Source organism: Ptiloglossa arizonensis, chromosome 7 (genome assembly GCF_051014685.1).
Source record: "Ptiloglossa arizonensis isolate GNS036 chromosome 7, iyPtiAriz1_principal, whole genome shotgun sequence".
Lineage (NCBI taxonomy): Eukaryota > Metazoa > Arthropoda > Insecta > Hymenoptera > Colletidae > Ptiloglossa > Ptiloglossa arizonensis.
The window spans coordinates 9,549,677-9,567,899 of record NC_135054.1 but is presented as its reverse complement, the minus strand read 5'-3'; the positions used below and the strand labels follow the sequence as shown (position 1 = coordinate 9,567,899).

The 18,223-nt window shown below is 29.7% G+C and overlaps 2 protein-coding genes across 3 annotated transcripts; one reads left to right on the top strand and one right to left on the bottom strand.

Moving 5' to 3' along the window:
- Positions 1 to 161: 161 nt before the first annotated feature.
- On the top strand, positions 162 to 11,635 carry LOC143149555 (glycerol-3-phosphate dehydrogenase [NAD(+)], cytoplasmic). 2 transcript variants are annotated; one of them, XM_076317065.1, is made up of 8 exons: positions 166 to 431; positions 8,081 to 8,261; positions 9,769 to 9,909; positions 9,992 to 10,133; positions 10,290 to 10,402; positions 10,494 to 10,724; positions 10,823 to 11,022; positions 11,366 to 11,635. In XM_076317065.1, the coding sequence occupies exons 1-8, from the start codon at positions 382 to 384 to the stop codon at positions 11,394 to 11,396; spliced, it is 1,089 nt and encodes a 362-aa protein (XP_076173180.1). In that variant the 5' UTR covers positions 166 to 381; the 3' UTR covers positions 11,397 to 11,635. The 2 variants fall into 2 exon arrangements, with proteins under 2 accessions (XP_076173181.1, XP_076173180.1); XM_076317066.1 differs by lacking the exon at positions 8,081 to 8,261 and having other exon boundaries at positions 162 to 431.
- LOC143149556 (complex III assembly factor LYRM7) lies at positions 10,000 to 18,150 on the bottom strand. Its single transcript, XM_076317068.1, has 5 exons — positions 17,877 to 18,150; positions 17,417 to 17,489; positions 17,288 to 17,358; positions 12,108 to 12,189; positions 10,000 to 12,034 (listed from the first exon to the last, which is right to left on the bottom strand). The coding sequence occupies exons 1-5, from the start codon at positions 17,898 to 17,900 to the stop codon at positions 11,913 to 11,915; spliced, it is 372 nt and encodes a 123-aa protein (XP_076173183.1). The 5' UTR covers positions 17,901 to 18,150; the 3' UTR covers positions 10,000 to 11,912.
- Between the last annotated feature and the right edge of the window lie 73 nt (positions 18,151 to 18,223).

The following is an 18,223-nucleotide window of genomic DNA, read 5'->3' as shown; positions in this document are numbered from 1 at the left end:
TACTATAACGGAAGATAAATATGTGTATCAATTTTGTTACAAATTTTCAGTTTACGATTAATCTATGGCATTGAAACGTTTACAATGCGTTAAATATATTATCAAACTATCGCTAATTTTAACATTCAAGCTGGCCACAGTTTGCGGTTGCGTTCACGTTGGCCTTGGTCCATAACACTATACGCCAACCGTTAGAAAATAATTTGCAATCGTTACTAAGGTCAAAGAAGGCTGAAGTTAGTTTGTAAGTTAATCGGTCAGTCAGTCAATCGTACATCGGCGCCCGAAAATAAGCGTATTTGTAATACTAACCTACGTAAAGTGTTTTATACCCTTACAAGTTTGTAAGTTTTAATTCTGTGATATCGTAAGAACTGCAAAATGACCACGGAAGCAAAGAAAAAAGTATGCATTGTTGGCAGTGGCAACTGGTATGTATACATGTTTTTCTTTTATTCAAATTAGTTTATTAATTCATTTTAAGTTCCATATTTGTCGAAAGTATAGTATGTACTACCAAAAAGATACGATGCTTTCATAAATGACATTTTCATTGATTATACATCTCTTATATCTAACTAGACGTTTGTTTATTCTTTTTTCTGTTCATCGTTTTGTATTTCTGTGAATGGCGTTAATCGAAACTGTTGTACCGCATGCCAGAGATTGCATTTTAAGAGTATTACAGAGAGTGAATCATTTAAACAAGAACACCTAAATACCTTCGTTGTTCGTGAATATATGAAACATTGTTCAAGATGAAATTCAAACTGTTTAAAAGAGCTGACACAATCATAGACAAAATACGTTGCTTTCTTAAATGACAATTTCATTGATTATGTATCTGTTATATCTAACTAGACGTTTGTTTATTCCTTTTTCTGTTCATCGTTTTGTATTTCTGTGAATGGCGTTAATCGAAACTGTTGTACCGCATGCCAGAGATTGCATTTTAAGAGTATTACAGAGAGTGAATCATTTAAACAAGAACACCTAAATACCTCCGTTGTTCATGAATATACGAAACATTGTTCAAGATGAAATTCAAACTGTTTCAAAGAGCAGACATAATCGCAGAAAACATGTCTTCGAAGTTATTTCTTCGAGATCAAGGTTATCGATAGTTGTGCAATGAGTTCGATATTTTTTATTTGCATCTCAAGATATTTTATTCTGAGACTCCAATAGATGTTAAAAATGATGATCATTGGCAGTAATATGGAACCGTTCGAACGACTTTTACGAATTTTTAATATTCTTAATATTAGCTGGTGTTGTGGGTGTTCCACGACAAATAATATTTATCAATTTCTTCTGCAGATAAAAGTCTAATGAAATGAGATCAGGGGAATTACATATATATGTATATACACAGCTGATTCTACAGTTCCTTACTGTCCAATCCGACGTCGTAAAAATTTGATACAGAATATTGCTCGTGCAATTTTAAATTGATCTATTCAACGTTTGTCATGTTGGGGCCACGTGCATTCTCGAAAATTTAATTTTCCGATAAAATTTGACAAAAAAACACCATACATGTACTTATCTTGCGAGTATTCTTTGAATAAAACACCGTTCTATGATTTTTGTGTTCATTGACACATTGTGTTCTGCACTGATGTCAATGTCATCGATCGAAGAACCAGTTCTAACTTTACAATGTCCTAATATAATGTGATTATTTTGAGACTGGATGATAGTCGAATCAATCATTTTATCGTCTATAAGGGTGTAGAAAAATATATCGATTTCATTAAAAAAATATCAGTGAACTTGCAACCTTCGAGACAATCTTTGCAGAGAAAATATTTTTTGTTGCTGCAACATTCGAATACTCGTATTTCCAGAAACTAAACGAATGCTGGAGCGTTGCTGTAACGTTCCTATGTCCGCCATTGTACCATTTTGGCAATATTGAATGTCGTATGTAGTATCTTTAAAGATACATGTGTGTAAAATTCTTTTCAATTTATTTCGAGTTATTGTTTCATATTAATCGTCACGTTTCGATATGTTTGGTGACAGTTCACCGATCGATGACGACGATGACACTTCGTGTTCGATAGTTTGCGTATAAATATTACTGAGAATAACTTTATGAAATTATAGATGTTTCCTTTACTCAGAAGCTTTGTATTTGAAGTGGGTATATATTGATTTAAAATCGAGGAAATAGAGACTGCATAGAAGCAATATGATATGATTGATCGAATCTTCGATACTCCTGTCACGGATTTTGGGAATACAGTCGTACTTCGAGTATATTAAGGATTTGGAACATCGAATAAAATACTACAAAAATTGGAGTCGTCTATGTTTGGTTGACAAACTGCTTAGTCGGTACGGTTAACTTAGCAAACTTTGCTTTGGATACAATTATAAATTGACCGACCCCTCTATCTTCAATTGCCTTAAATCAAATATTATCAACAAACTGACGATGTCTTAGCCAGGCCGTCTGGTGGCGAATATTTGAAACAGACAAATTTACACGATATTTTAAGTCAATGTGTAATAAATTACCAAAAAAATGTATAGATTGTTAGATTATTGTTCGATAATAATAACAATTTCGTTCTGGTTTCATCGACGGACTCGTTACAAAGTTATCTCGGTAAATCTTATTTTATGCGCAGATTGTTCACTGCACAAGGGCGGCATTTAAATCGATTATTCGAATAGAAGAACGACATTTTGTTATCAATGTTCAGTTTCCTTAATTTTTTCGAAGCTTGATATAATTAGAAATTGTTTACAATCTGTTTGGGAATTGTTACAAGAACATCTAATAAATTTTTCTATATTATTGCATATGAACGTATTCAGAAGTTCGATTCATATCCGCGCGACAACACTACTTATGTATTCAATTGTAGGTAGTAGCGTCACGTGAGTACGAGCCACCATTGTAATAATTTTCTTAAGATCGGCCATTAATGGAAAGTAATTAAAAGGCAATAAAAATTTCGATAAATATATATTTAACGTGGAAATCGCATAGTGCAACGAGTATCTACAACTTATTATAAAGAGAAGAGAGAAGAATAACTATTATAAATGGCAAAAGAATTTTTAATCTTGTATAAAAAGATTTCAAAAATAAAGAATTTAATTGTATCGGTTCATAATTATTATCTTTTGGATCTTTTATGTCACAAAAGTTTCAATTATTTTACCAATTCTTAAACTAATAATAATATTATTTCTTATACTTGATATAAATAAATCTACCAAATGATTGTATCTTATATAGTTTTTAATTACTTTCAACGTCGAGAAAACTTCTCGAATTGAAAGTTAATCATTATTGATTGGTTATTTTCGCGTGGTAAACGCACGTAATAACTAAATGCGGTGACCTTGACCATCGAGCAACAAATTCGAGTACAACGTTGGAAGTTGTAGATACGTGTTATTGTTATACGTATAAGAAATAATATTTTTATTTAAAAATATTGACCGATAATGTTAGAACGAGGGAACGTAATGCGTGCGGAGAGGTGCGCGTAACATATACAGTAACCATTCTTTTTTAATTGAGTATAAAATGATTCAAATGGATTCTGGTCATTGAAAGTGAAAGTCACCGAGTCATTATCTTCCGATTACTCTTTCGCCTTTACATGTTCTTGTGTGAGCTTTTCGCGGCGACATATATATACATACACGTATCTATGTATTTAAATAGATGCGCGAAAGCATTATACCCCACTCTTATTACCGAGCGACATTATCCAGTTTTAATTTCCTGAAATATGTTATCTATGAGCGATATATTATATGAATAGTTATGAAATAATAATTTTAATTTCCTGAAATATGTAATCTATGAGCGATATGTTATACGAATCGTTATAAAATAATAATGCTTCGACGGTAAGTCGTGGTGCATAAAGTATAAAATAGATTGTTATTTTTGGGATTAAACTGTCATTTACTAAATATAAAGTTAGATAATTATATTTTAGTTATATTTACATATGTTATTTTGACTAAAATATCATTTCGAGAGCATAAAATGTGCATTTAAGGTTTAAAATTTAATAGTTTTGAATGTGAAAAATAGGCTAGAAATATAATAAAATAGGCTAGAAATACTTATAAAGTACGTATGTGCAACATATGCACGTATGTCATAATACGTTAAAGTAGATCTGCACGAGCTAAGCTCCGGAATTTAGACAACTTCCCCCACTCTATCTCCATGACCCTGATATAAAGTCGGTAACTGTTGACACGCGTCCAATACGGTTAATGCCCGCTCTTTTTTCATTTGTTTTTCTCTTTCTAAACTATTCCTGTTTCCTTGAATTAATGACACTGGTGGGAAATTAAATGGCGCAAGTTCAATCGTGTCTCATAAAATTCGACGAAGTCTTACGATTACAATCCAAAAACAATTAGTTCTGGATTGTACAAAATTGACGTTTTATATACACATAACAATCGCAAAGTTTATGCATACATCTAGTATATATGTATTGTGTGTGTGTATATATATAAAAATACCTGCATTCTTTCAATTTTATATCTGTATGTGTATTTATATGTATATTAAAATACTTGAAATTCGTTGTTAAAAATTAACCCACTAAACTGTAAATTATCCGAAGGTTTTTTATTCATGAAAATCGGGTAATTTTTAACGGAGGTATAGCAATTTTGAAATTATGTAAATTCTACGACAATCGTGTTCGACTTTTCCTGGCAAATATCCATCCCACTGTGCAGTGTGCGAAGTCTCTGACGCAAGCAAACTTGCATTCAAATACAGAGAGTAAACAGCATGCATTGGAATTCATAAAAATGGAATACATACTGCAGTAGATATATTCTTGGTATTTTTCAAAGTCGATCAATTGCATTAATCTTTGCGATACTTATGGATTCTCAGAAGTCGCGGATGAGACGAAACGTAATAAAATTACATAAGAAAATAATGAGAATACTTACGTCAGTGTTTGTCAAACGACATTTTCATAATGGGGCTTATAGATTACATATTTCGGAAAATTAAAGTCGCTCCGTAATGAAATTACCGATATAATGCTTGTACGTATGCCCAGTGTGCAAAGCGAATAGAGTAACCGAAAGGTGATTACTTTTTTCCTTAAATGGACAGAATCTATTTGAGTTGTGTACATTAACAGGAAATTCTCGTGTAATATATCCAAAAAATCGTTTTTTTACACAAATTAAAGATACTATATTTCAAAAATATACTCCCAATATATTTTAATCAAATTTAAAATAAAATCTTGAAGTGACAATCCGTTGTATCAGACGCGTCGGAGTTAAAAAATGCAGCAGTCGACGATAAGTGGTTTTACAATACAATCTCGCAAGAGACGATGTTTGTAAAATACATTACGTTCAGCGATGGGGAGCGTGATAATCTCAACACGAGGTCTTTATCGATTAGCAATTCTTTGCAGAGAGCCAGAAACTAAACATAGCGAGAATTAATTTCTCGGAAGTAATCAAAATTACCATCTTTCTTGCCACAAATGCGAGGCAATGTTTTTTACCAAGATGCAACCAAAATACTATGTACTTAAGAACTGAATAGAAACTTAAAAACTGACCTGTGCACCATTGGTCAACTAACAGGATGATAAGAGTAGACAAGTTTTATTTTTCCGTACTGAGAAGTTGAAACATGAAAACAACTGTTGAATGCTGATTTACTAGTCGCGTCGAAGTAGTCAACGACTAGATTATAGAAACTATATTATGTTAAATAATACTCAACGCCGATGTGCAAGGGAACCTTTTGATTTTATTATTTTTCTCTTAAATGATATCGTTAAATTTAATCCATATTATGAGGATGCAAAGAAATGTAGTCTTTACCACTCTATCGAGCACACTGCTTATTTTAGATATTCATTGTATTATATAGCAACAGTTCAATTTACAGAAAATCTAATTTTGTCTACTATAAATAGTAAACTTATAAAGCCAACAAAAATGACAGTACCTCTCGAATTTTATTATCACTAAACTAAACACGCAAACCTTCATGTAACTTACAAGGTGCATATTACATTATAATACCTATATATAATAAATATAAAGATAATAAAGATCATTATTAGCAAGAAGTAGGGACAAGATGTTAAGTATATGCGCTATGAAACAAAACAAAACAAATGACTTTATATAAATAAATTTATTAGGGTATGTAGATAAGTAATTGTTTCGAAATGATTTATAATTAACAAGATATTTCGGTAATTGCTATTTCAATACAAATAATTTATAGAGGCTATGCAACCTGTTAACAAGATATTTCGATAATTGCTATTTCAATACAAATAATTTACAGAGGCTATGCAACCTGTTAACAAGATATTTCGGTAATTGCTATTTCAATACAAATAATTTACAGAGGCTATGCAACCTGTTAACAAGATATTTTGGTAATTGCTATTTCAATACAAACAATTTACAGAGGCTATACAACCTGTGTAGATTATAGTACTTTCTTACTTATTTATATACTTATTAACTACAAAGGAACGCTATATTTGAGATGGACGTTTTTCAAACAAAACCTAGTACAAATTGTGAGAATTTGTAATGTAACGAAAGAAATTATATGTACAAACAGATTGCGTAACAGTACAATGTTATCGAACGGGAGTTCCGAGGAAAATGGATTCGTTTGTCAATAAGCAGGCAGAAACATTATTTTAGAACAGTGATTCTCAAAGCCAGTGACTTCGACGCTCCGGGGAGAGGGAAAACTTATTTAAACAAATTTTCAAATTAAAAAATCCTATTTTAAGTTTATCTATAATACGTTGTAAGAAACGTTAAGCGTCATTACGCACGTTCACTTTCTACATCTTCCACGATGTATAAAGTTTTCTTTTTCTTCTAACCTCGTAACTAAACCTCTACCTCGAAGTTGAGTGAAATTTCTCGCACCCAAAGATACCGGGTGCAGAGTATCAAAAACACTTACGGTGATTATCCTTGCACGATTTTGGGGAGACATCGGGAACTGCAAACAGCATAACATTGAGTGCTCCCACTCTTCTACTCTTTCCACGCCCCGTTTCTTCGTCGAGAGAAGGGAATTTACCACGCCCCTCTCCGTATCATAGTGGAGGGGCGGGACCACCTTGTCCTGCTACTCTTCTTTCTGAGTGGCATTTATTTTATATTCTTGGGGGGGGGGGGGGGGAGATCAGTCCTTCTCGATCCTGGTATTACATGTTTGCAGTAATATTCTTAAGGTGTATTGTGCCATGTTTCGGTTGCCGGGACGATACACCAAATCATTGATACTAGCTTATAGGAATTTCTTGTAGGAATTCATAAAGATAAAAATTTTTCAAGCCATTTTTTAATCAAACTGTTCTGCGTTTTATTTATATTTAATGTTTTATGCTTTATACAATTTAAATTAATGTCATAGAATCTTTATTAGAGACTAGGATAATTATTCAGAAGTTTGGCCTACTCACCGATTTCGATTATTTGTGAGATATGTTGTAGAGAAAAAGGTAAATATTCAAAGCCAGACAACCACCACCTACTTACTATATTCGTAAACTCATTAGTGATTTGAAATCGACTCCTTTCGAACTTTGCTCGGCGACGAGAGAAAACTAACCCTTGATTTAATTCATAAAAATTAATATTGTTTTGACGGTTACAAATTAAGTTAAAGTAGGACTAGTTTTTCTCTCGTCCACGCGCCTAATATTACTTTTTGTTTGGTCCACCCATCGTATAAAGTTGGTTACCATTGTTGCCCGCCATTGCGGCTCCAAGGAATAATAATAAAAGATAAATTTGCATCGCCTAGAATCATTTTGACCAAGAGTAATTTTGTACGAACAATTTGTATATTCACTATACAGTGAAGTTAGAGTGATCTCAAAAATCGTGCCAATTATTATTGATGTGGCTAGACGATGACACTGTTGTTTTAGTCCACTGACGAAAGAATCACCCTGTATCTCTAAAATCATTTCATAAGGTAATCATTTCATAAACATGTACATAGTCACCTTTGTGTAAAAGTTACTACTAGATTGTTGCTTATACAACTTTTGTGTTATAGGGGATCGGCTATTGCAAAAATTGTGGGCGCCAATGCCGTCAAGTACAACAACAAATTTGAAACGCGCGTAACAATGTATGTATATGAAGAGATAGTGAATGGTCAAAAACTGACTGATATTATAAACCAGTTGCACGAAAATGTGAAATACCTCCCTGGACATAAGCTTCCAGAAAATATTGTAAGTCTTGCATATTATATATCTTTTATAAGTAAACTGTGAATAAAAATATTTTTGTATTCATGAAGAAATATACATACATAAGGTCTTTGGCAAGTATCTAAAACTTTAAGAGGTGATTTAACATGTTGTCGTGTACGAAGAGATTCCCCTTGATACTTTGAATCTTTCAGATTTGCAAAATGCACGCGTGCATTTAAATATAAAAAATCAATGTACGCTGTCATGTTCTCCATACAAGATTATAAAACTCTTTCCTCTTCTACTTTTTTTTTAACATTCACTATTTACGAGAAAAATACTCAGTATTTTTTTCGAGATCTACGATTAAAATTTATATACACAAAATATTTTAATTTTTATTCAGTATTGTATTTTTTCATTGATTGAAAGCTGATTCATTTTTGCTCAAGACACTTTTTCATTCGATTGTCAGAAGTGTCTGAAAAATCATAACCACAATATTAAGTGCCATGCCCTCCTGTTGAACTCTAGTGAACCCCATTGTCTCATTGTTTTCGACACAAACCATATATACCAATTTGTAGAAAGGTGACGAGTCATGCAATAACGCCTGCATGATGAGTCAATTGAAAGGTAGTTAAAATTAGCGCATTAGGCTATACATTTTTCGTTGTTAGAGGCCAATATTTGGCGACTAAGGTCTGCCAGACTCCACATTATACATACTACTGTATTACATGTGGTTAATAGTTATTCAAACCTAAGCTTTGTTTGAACTCGGCTAATGTATTTGCAAAGCATTGTGTTTTGCAGGAGAAAAGGAATCGACAGATTGAATATTGAATTGGAATTTGAGCAATTAAATTAAAGGATTGCTTTTCATTACTAAAGTACTAATACACTCCATTATGCGGCTATCTCTACATATCATGTTGAAAAAAACTGGGACATCCTGTACATCTAGAGGAAAAAGCTATCCCAAATCTTGTCCTGTACAACATATCTACAAGTAATCGAAATCAGGAAGTAGGCCAAATTTCTAGATAATTACCCAAAACAATATAAAAGACACTGAAAACAATAAATTCATTGTGTGTACTCAATTCTGATCAATTACATAAAATTAAGTTGACGTATGGGAAGAAATACGACATCCTTCCAATGTGCAACTGCACAACCCCCAAATCTTTGGTATATGTTTCGTAAGGGCAGCATTTTGCATTAAACATCCCCTCCCTTTCGTTCCCAAAGAATTATGCTATATAGGTCGTCGACTATTCGTAATATGTCAAATCTCAATGATAACAGCTGGTGACTACATTTTCAATCGTACAAAAATCCAACCGAGTGGTTTCTTTCTATTAAACATTAAGAATAAATAAAGAAGAAGAAAGATCCTTATGGCTACATCTTTTATATTTGTTTAATTTAACATAATCGAAAATAGATACAACAAAATTTTAATTTTTCACCAGATAAATATGATAAATATATAATATTTGATAAATTACCTAAGTAATTTATTCTAACGTGCAATTTTCAGGTTGCCATTCCGGATGTCATCGAAGCGGCGAAGGATGCGGACATTCTCATATTTGTAATACCGCATCAATTTATAAAAACATTATGCGCAACGTTGCTAGACAAAATTAAACCAACTGCAGTTGGTTTATCGTTAATTAAGGTAGTTAATTCTAATGAAAATTTGTTTAAAGAAATTCTCGATATAATCTGACTTAATAAAGTATTTGTAAATTTCTGTCAAGGGTTTTGATCGAGGAGATGGAACGAACATTGAATTAATTTCCAAAATCATCGAAAAACATCTAAGAATTCAATGTTATGTTTTAATGGGTGCAAATTTGGCTAACGAAGTCGCTGAAGAAAAATTCTGCGAAACTACTATTGGTAATTAACATTGAATAATCAATTAAGGAATACAGAAATATATACTAGGTTGTTCAATAAGTTTTGATGAACGAAAACTTATTGAACAACCTATTATCTTTATTTTTACTATATATAGAGTACTTCTGAATTCCATAAAATCGATACTTATTATAGGTTGCAGAGACAAACGACTAGCACCATTATTGAGAGACCTTATTCAAACTCCAAATTTCAGAGTGGTTGTTGTTGAAGATTGTGAAGCAGTTGAAGTATGCGGTGCCTTAAAGGTAAGTCAAAATATCATTGCTCAAATGAATTTTTAAATAATTCTGTCCATGCTGAACTATAGTTTATTTATAATTGCTATTTGTAATACAGAACATTGTAGCGTGTGCTGCTGGTTTCGTCGATGGTCTAGGATTAGGTGATAATACGAAAGCTGCTGTCATCAGATTAGGTTTAATGGAAATGGTTAAGTTTGTAGATACCTTTTATAGTGGCTCAAAACTTTCCACATTCTTTGAAAGTTGTGGTGTAGCAGATTTGATAACTACTTGCTATGGAGGAAGAAATCGTAGAGTGTGCGAGCAATACGTAAAAAGTGGCAAAGTACATATTATAATACTTACTTCGTACATTTATCTTATAGTCTTTAACAAATTTAACGAACTTGGTTAATTCGGAATGTTTTTATATATTTCTAATAGTCTATCAGACAACTCGAAGAGGAACTCTTAAGTGGACAAAAGTTACAAGGGCCAGCCACGGCTGATGAAGTTAACGGAATGTTAAAGGCTCGCAATTTAACAGAGAAATTTCCTTTGTTCACTGCAGTACATCGTATCTGTACCGATCAAATAAGACCAGCAGATTTACTTGATCAAATTCGTAATCATCCTGAACATGTGTTAGTATATAATTGATTTTATTATTATCTCTAATTAGGAATTCACTAAATAACATGAAACAAATATCCCCTTAGGTTTGCACCAAGAACATTATATATTTACTGACTACTATCCTTATGCTTCATATCATTATAATAAGTAAAAATTCCCATATATGTCGGGATGAAATATATCGGAAACAATTCACTAATGCTTTCATCTATGTCAAAATAACATCCTAATTAAAAAAAAAAGTAAGTCATACCTAAATTTTCCTTTCCCTAATTAGAACTTCTTATTTTTCATAAAATAAAGTTTTTTATTTCATAATTATATTAAGATACTATTTCTGTATTCTTTTAGGATGAGGTTGGAAGGTGTTGAAAATCCCTAGTTGAATCTCGGAAGAGGGTTTAATATGAAATTATTTTCATATTACTATCAATCTTAGAAATAAATATTGTATATATTTTGCTAGTCTCAAACTACAAATAAAATCGTTCAAATTAACATTACCAATTTAAATGAACAATTCATATTTAATTTTAATTACAGTGTAGTGATTCTTTCTGAACACAAATATTTGATAACTGTATTATCAAATGTTTAATAAAAAGTTAAATTTGACTCTTACGTTGATTAGTGATTTTTAATAAACTGATTTAAAATAATCATCTAATCCGCATAAAAAATTTAAAATAGTTGATGACTATTGAAAACACGCCTAATATTATTAATTGTACAAATACCATATATTTGCAAACAAGTATGTTTATTAATTTTATTTAATAATTTAATAATTTTTTAATTAAAAATTAATAAATAAAATGAATTAATATCAAGCTTTTCACTACACTTTTACCAAGTATACTATTGTTATTCTAAAACATTATGAAGTTATCCTTAACTTTTAACTACTGTTTTTTGGCTTGTCTTTTGGCGAAATTCTTTTTAAATTGGAATTATTTTGAGTTACTTGAGGGTCCTGGGTAGGTAGATTCTCCGTTAATACCTCGGGCCTAATGCGAAGCTCTAAAATATTACACAATGCACAAAGTTATCAAATTATGCATTATATGATTCATTCTAATTTAAAAAATATTACCGAAGTTTCCAGATTCTGTTTTGACGGCTTGAATTATAGTCGTCCGCACTTCATGTTCAACTTCTTGTGCAAATTTGTTTAACTGAAATAATAGTTATAACGTAATCATTCATTAAGAATGTACTAGATTGTTTAATAAATTTTGTCGTTCGATAAAACGAACTAAAAATATTTTGTATTCAATCATATATGATACTTTTTATAAATTCTTAATATAATTAAAAGCTTAAATAATATTAATAATATCAGGCACCTACAAGTGCAAATAGTTTCATATCATATATATATATATATATATATATATATATTCTCGAACTGAGAATAGAGGCTGTGTTCTTCCATCTGCAAAACAATCTGACAAGCATGGAGATACGGGTATGTAAATTACGAAGTTAACTACTAATACAGTTAATGTAAATATAAATGTTATTCTAAATGTAAAACCTATATTGATCAATCAAATAAATTAAATTGCAATGGAATCCAATTACAAACTTTGCATTTTATTATAAATAAAACGGTACATTGTCAATTTTTAACTGCTAACTTTAAACTTTTAATTGTACAATAAGTTACAAATAATTTTTGAGGTGTAATAACTTCTTTTTACTTCATAAATAATTGGTCAAGTATCAAAAACCTACATTTCAGTTAAATCTTCCAGCCCGTTATTCTGCAAGGAATTAAATTAATTGCAAATTCAAACTTTTTAAATACCAATTAAAATCAATCATTATTAATATCCATTTTTATTTACAATTAACTTTAAAATTTTTAATATTTAACCGTTAATTGCAAATAACAAGTAAAGGAATACCTATAAATGATAGACTTAAAAAATACAAGAAGAAAAAAAACTAATGCTGGAACAGCTTTAAGAATTATACCAGATATAATACCAAAATTACTATTATCGAAATTAAATAATGTATTTTTTTGTGTTTCTATAGTAGAAATGGTGACGAATTTAGCTACATACTACTGTCGGTATAAATTAAGAAATTCCATAAGTAATCTGATTTTGTTTCGCAAAGCTAAAATGTTTTTATATCAAATTTAGAAGTTTCAAAGGCAAATATTGTTTGAAGCCAAGCTTACCCTTTCACAATGTCAAAAATGTACATTAAAAAATATCGAATTACAACTGCGTCATGAAATCACAAAAATCGCGACGTCGATGTAACATAATGTTACAATATTACTATCGCAGTTAAGTGGGGTGAATAATTGGAATATTTCAACAAAATCTTATTAAGTGAATGAAAAATATTATACAAAAACGTTAGTAATCATTTTTATTGCAATATGATTTTGTTCTTATATTAAAAAAATCACAACAATTTTAACAGAATATAAAAACCGAAAAATTTACTATCAAATACGAGTAAACATAACAATTTCTGATTATTACACTGATGGATTGTGGCAGTGATTTAAAGTCTTTAGGTTTTCATCAAAGGTGAGCTGAATTTGCTTCACTGGACCTAAGCAATCGCGTATATTAATAATATTTTAAAGAATATCGGTTTCGATATAGTAGTTTTAAATCCCTGTCTTCAAATGTTTTGCAAATTGAAATAAAATAAATAAAAAAGAAAAAAATTACCAGTAAATATAGATAAATATCCCGGTATTTTCGTAAATGGCATAGCATCAGTTTCAAAAAATCATATCTTCCAAACAAATACACGAAATAAAAAAATTAAATGATTTGTTCTAGATAAAAACCAATACTTTGAATTGTATAACTCTGTTAAAAATATTAATTAACAATTATAGAAAACAATACATTAAGATAATAGATAGCGGTGCACAAATTCGAGGAAATACGAATATGTTTGATATTATACTATAACTTATTTGTAAAACAAAAAATAATATATTGGACCCAAAGAAAAATTGTTATATTTCATTGTCATTTTTTTTTTGAGTAACAATTGATCGGTGAAATAATCATTGAGAACATTAACGGGTAAATGTATGAAAGTTTGATATCAAGAAAACGAAAAGAACCACAAAATTATTACGAGATGTGAGCAACAACTTACACATTTCGTTATTTTTTCAACCGCAAGTATGTCCAGCAATTGAAGGAAGTCTACTTTCACTTTTCTCCAATATTACATAAACAAAATATACTCATTTATAACTCTTTATAGTTTTTTTTATAATTTTCCAGAATTATGCGGGATCCCAAAAATACCGAAGATTTTAGGATTCTGAAAATGTCCAGAATTTCTAAAAATATCTGGGATACCCGAAATTGTTAAGTGATAAATGAATAAAGTTTTTATAAACATCGTTTGCCTTAAAAAGATTATACGGCATGGTATTTTTATTTCGGTTCAGTAACGTTGAAATTCTCAACATTTGTGGAAATCTTAACAATTTTTGAAAATCCAGAATATTTTGGGATATTTTTGGAATATTTTTGAAATATTTCTAAAATAGTCGGGATTAGGATCCCGACATTTTCGGCATTTAATTCCTCAGGTCCTACAAAATGATGCCTTATTCAAAATTTAAATGCAGAACTACCCAAAATTGAATTACTTTCTACCACCCTCATTTTATCCAGGTATAAAATAGATACTGTACTGAGATGAGAAGTTGGCCAGTAGCTCTCATTCGTTATAGTATAATCACCCCCTTACAAATCCACCATTTCTGACAATAACATAACGAGAGGGTATACGTATTTTCATTTTTAGAAGAAATAGTACTGTGAACGAAACGAATTATATAACGGTGTGACGAAAAGAACGAACACGACAACTATAGCCAACTTCTCATATCAAGACAGTACCTCTCTATCTCCTGATTAAGATTAAGTCTATACTTAATAATCAGATATATATAACATTACATAAAATATATATAAGATATATAAGATTAACCTAGTTGATAATATATATCAGATTAAGTCTTATACTTAATAATTTTTAGTAATAGATTTTCTTTTTACACTTTTTGAAAGGCGAATAATTGATAAAACATTATCCACATTTTTGACTGTAGCTATAAATTTCAAAAAAAAATATTGTCTAATTTTCTAAAGCTTCCACTATAAAATAAGTAATTTCTAATGTGTTGATTTCATAATTAAGTAACATCTTAATGAGCCTCTAAAGATTGTGTTGTACCCATTTCTAGGTAACTGGCCCATGTACCCACCTGCTACGGTCAACAAGCTGCACTGTTCTCATGTTATATTTTTTCAATGAGGTCTACAATCGAAATTGGCATATCTCACAGCCGTTTCATAGATGTCATTTGTACCTCTAGAACAACTGCAAATAAATGAATTACAATTACAATTTGAAAAACTTGAATTTGCAATTAATTCAATTCTTTGTAATGTGTAGAATAATGGATGGGGAGATTTAACTGAAATACAGATTTTTGAAACAAAGTCAATTATTTATTAAATGAAAACAGTTAATTATACCTCAAAAATGACTTGCAAAAGTACTCTATAATTGAAAATTTCAAATTAACATTTAAAAACTGACAATTTACTGTTTTAATTATAATTAAAAATGAAGTTTTGAATCTCTTTAATTGCAATTAAAAACAATTGCAATTTAATTTAATTAATTTAGACTACAACAATACATAACTATGTATTATTTGTACAATGATTAATACTAAACTTTCATTAAATTAACAGAGATGAATATGACACAATACTTTCTAATATGTCACTTTAATTCTATTTTAATTTATGGAAATAATTATTTAAATAATGCAACCTTTCTAAGTCTTATATATTGAATAAATATATAACCAACAACAAAAATGCGTTATATCATATTAAAATATAGTATACAAATCCTCGAAGTAAAAAATTATTGTTTTTTTACATATAATTGTGTGATAATAAAGGAAAAATTAAAAAAGTGTGAAAATACTAAACATCCAAGATAAATTTACAGAACTCACCAATAATGACAAACATGTAATCATTGCCTCAGTCCCATTCCACCAGAGAATCAAAGATAACATAGAAGTTAACATAACAGCTAAAGAGGCAACACTGCCATCGTTAGATGACATTTGAAGACCAATACCTTATCAAGACCTAGTTGTTGCATTACATTATACCGGAAAACAATTATGGAATCAAACATGGAATACCTCCAGCAAAATAGAAACACATGAAATAACCCAAGTCTCTTACAAACCAATGCTTACCAACAACATCAAAAAAAGAGACACAATAATCATGACAAGACTTAGAACAGGACACTGCAAACTCACACATAAATACCTCTTTAAAAAAACAGAGCCACAAATGTATAATTATGGTAATGAAATTATATTAATCAATCACCTACTATTTAAATGCAAAAGATACCATGCCCATGGACAAAAATACAAAATAACATCATCAGTGACCTTGATATCACAGATACATGTTGTAATATATCCCAAATTAGCTAAAGAAAACTAATACCTATCGCAAAATATAACCATCTATAACCAAGAAACAGTACCAAATCAATGCTAATGACCAGAAGGTCGATGCGATATTAAACAAATTAAAAAAAAATTCATATCTTACAACAAAAGTGGACTGAAATAGATGTACTGTGTTAAAAATATTATTAATTAGTTTCCTAATTAAAACCTACACGATATAAAAATAAAAAGACATCAAATCTCTTATAAATTCAATTTTTATAATGTGAGACATGCAATAATTTTTACATAGTGTTGTCTTAATTTTTATTTTCTGTTCTTTTAAATATCTTTACTTTTTGTTTTTATATATAATATTTTACATTACACACATACACATGTATAAGTTTATATATTTACATATTAATATATTTATTTATATTCTAAACAAAATTGCATGTTTGTGTAACCATCTTTAACTTTAATCATTTCTGATAGAATATATTATGATATACATTCAAAACCTACACATTTATTACTTATTTAATGTAACATCAAAACTTTTTATTGATAAAAAGTTAATAATTGTATATTTATGATATAAAATAAAATATTATTTCATGATATCATTATTATTGATAATCATTGTATTATAAAATACTTATTTTTCAGTTTCTGCTACAAAACAATTCCATACAAGTCATATATCATCCCTTATGATTATTATTATAATGGATATTAAATTATAATTAGCACGAAATTATTAACTTAATGCTTACCTCTTCGATTATGGTTGTGTTTGTAATATTTTTATATTTTTTGTACTCCTCATTTATCTTGTCCCGTACAACTAAATGACATATTAAATCATTAATGATTTATTCCAACAATTATTATCTTCAATTTACCTTTTAATGTATGCTCATCATCCTGGAAAGTGTTCATTCGTGTTCGATGTAGTTTCTTAAACGTATGTAATACCTAAGAAATGTAATTTAAGTTTTAGAAAAAAGTAAATAAGTAATTCAAGTTCTTAATAATTAATTAAAACTAATTTTCACAATAATCAGTACATAAGACTATTCACATGAAAATATTAATTTTGTTTCATAGCAAAAACAAAGGTTTTAATAATTTATAAAGTAACAACTTCTTGGCAATGATTTTGTATCGTTTAATTTGCTATTAAATTAATCTAAACATAACCTTAAATTTTATTATAGAACTGTTACTTATGCTTTAAAAGCATTTTTAAATTGTATACTTTTCTAAAATAAATTCTGATTACACAAAAGTTTAGCAAGTGTACTTATGCAAGAAATAAAAATATACTGTAAAGAAGTAATATTTTAAAACATAACACTTTACCTGTCGTCGAAGGTTATCTCCCATTTCTTCTTTTAAAGATATTTAAAGAAATAAACGACTTTAATTCATACAATATTATATATAATTATAACTAAATACTTTTATCTAGAACAAAATAAATTTTTACTATCAAAACTTATAACTGCATCTAACTATGGAATAACTTCTAGTCCGAAATAGATAATTCTCGATATTTTATCAAGTCCCTGTGCTGTGCCGTAGAGTGGCTAGACCACAAAACTAAGAACAAAAGGAACAGCGAAGGGGGAAGGGTATATGTGACGAGAATTTTATTTCTATATCAATTCTGTGCAGTATTTTTACATATTTGTAATGTTCAACAAAAT

Coding starts and splice junctions, on each gene's coding strand:
- LOC143149555 (XM_076317065.1), top strand. CDS start 382: ATGACCACGGAAGCAAAGAAAAAAGTATGCATTGTTGGCAGTGGCAAC. Junction 9,910..9,991: donor TTGGTTTATCGTTAATTAAG/GTAGTTAATTCT, acceptor ATTTCTGTCAAG/GGTTTTGATCGAGGAGATGG. Junction 11,023..11,365: donor CGTAATCATCCTGAACATGT/GTTAGTATATAA, acceptor GTATTCTTTTAG/GATGAGGTTGGAAGGTGTTG.
- LOC143149556 (XM_076317068.1), bottom strand. CDS start 17,900: ATGGGAGATAACCTTCGACGACAG. Junction 17,359..17,416: donor TGATGAGCATACATTAAAAG/GTAAATTGAAGA, acceptor TATGTCATTTAG/TTGTACGGGACAAGATAAAT. Junction 12,190..17,287: donor ACACAACCATAATCGAAGAG/GTAAGCATTAAG, acceptor CTATTATTTCAG/TTAAACAAATTTGCACAAGA.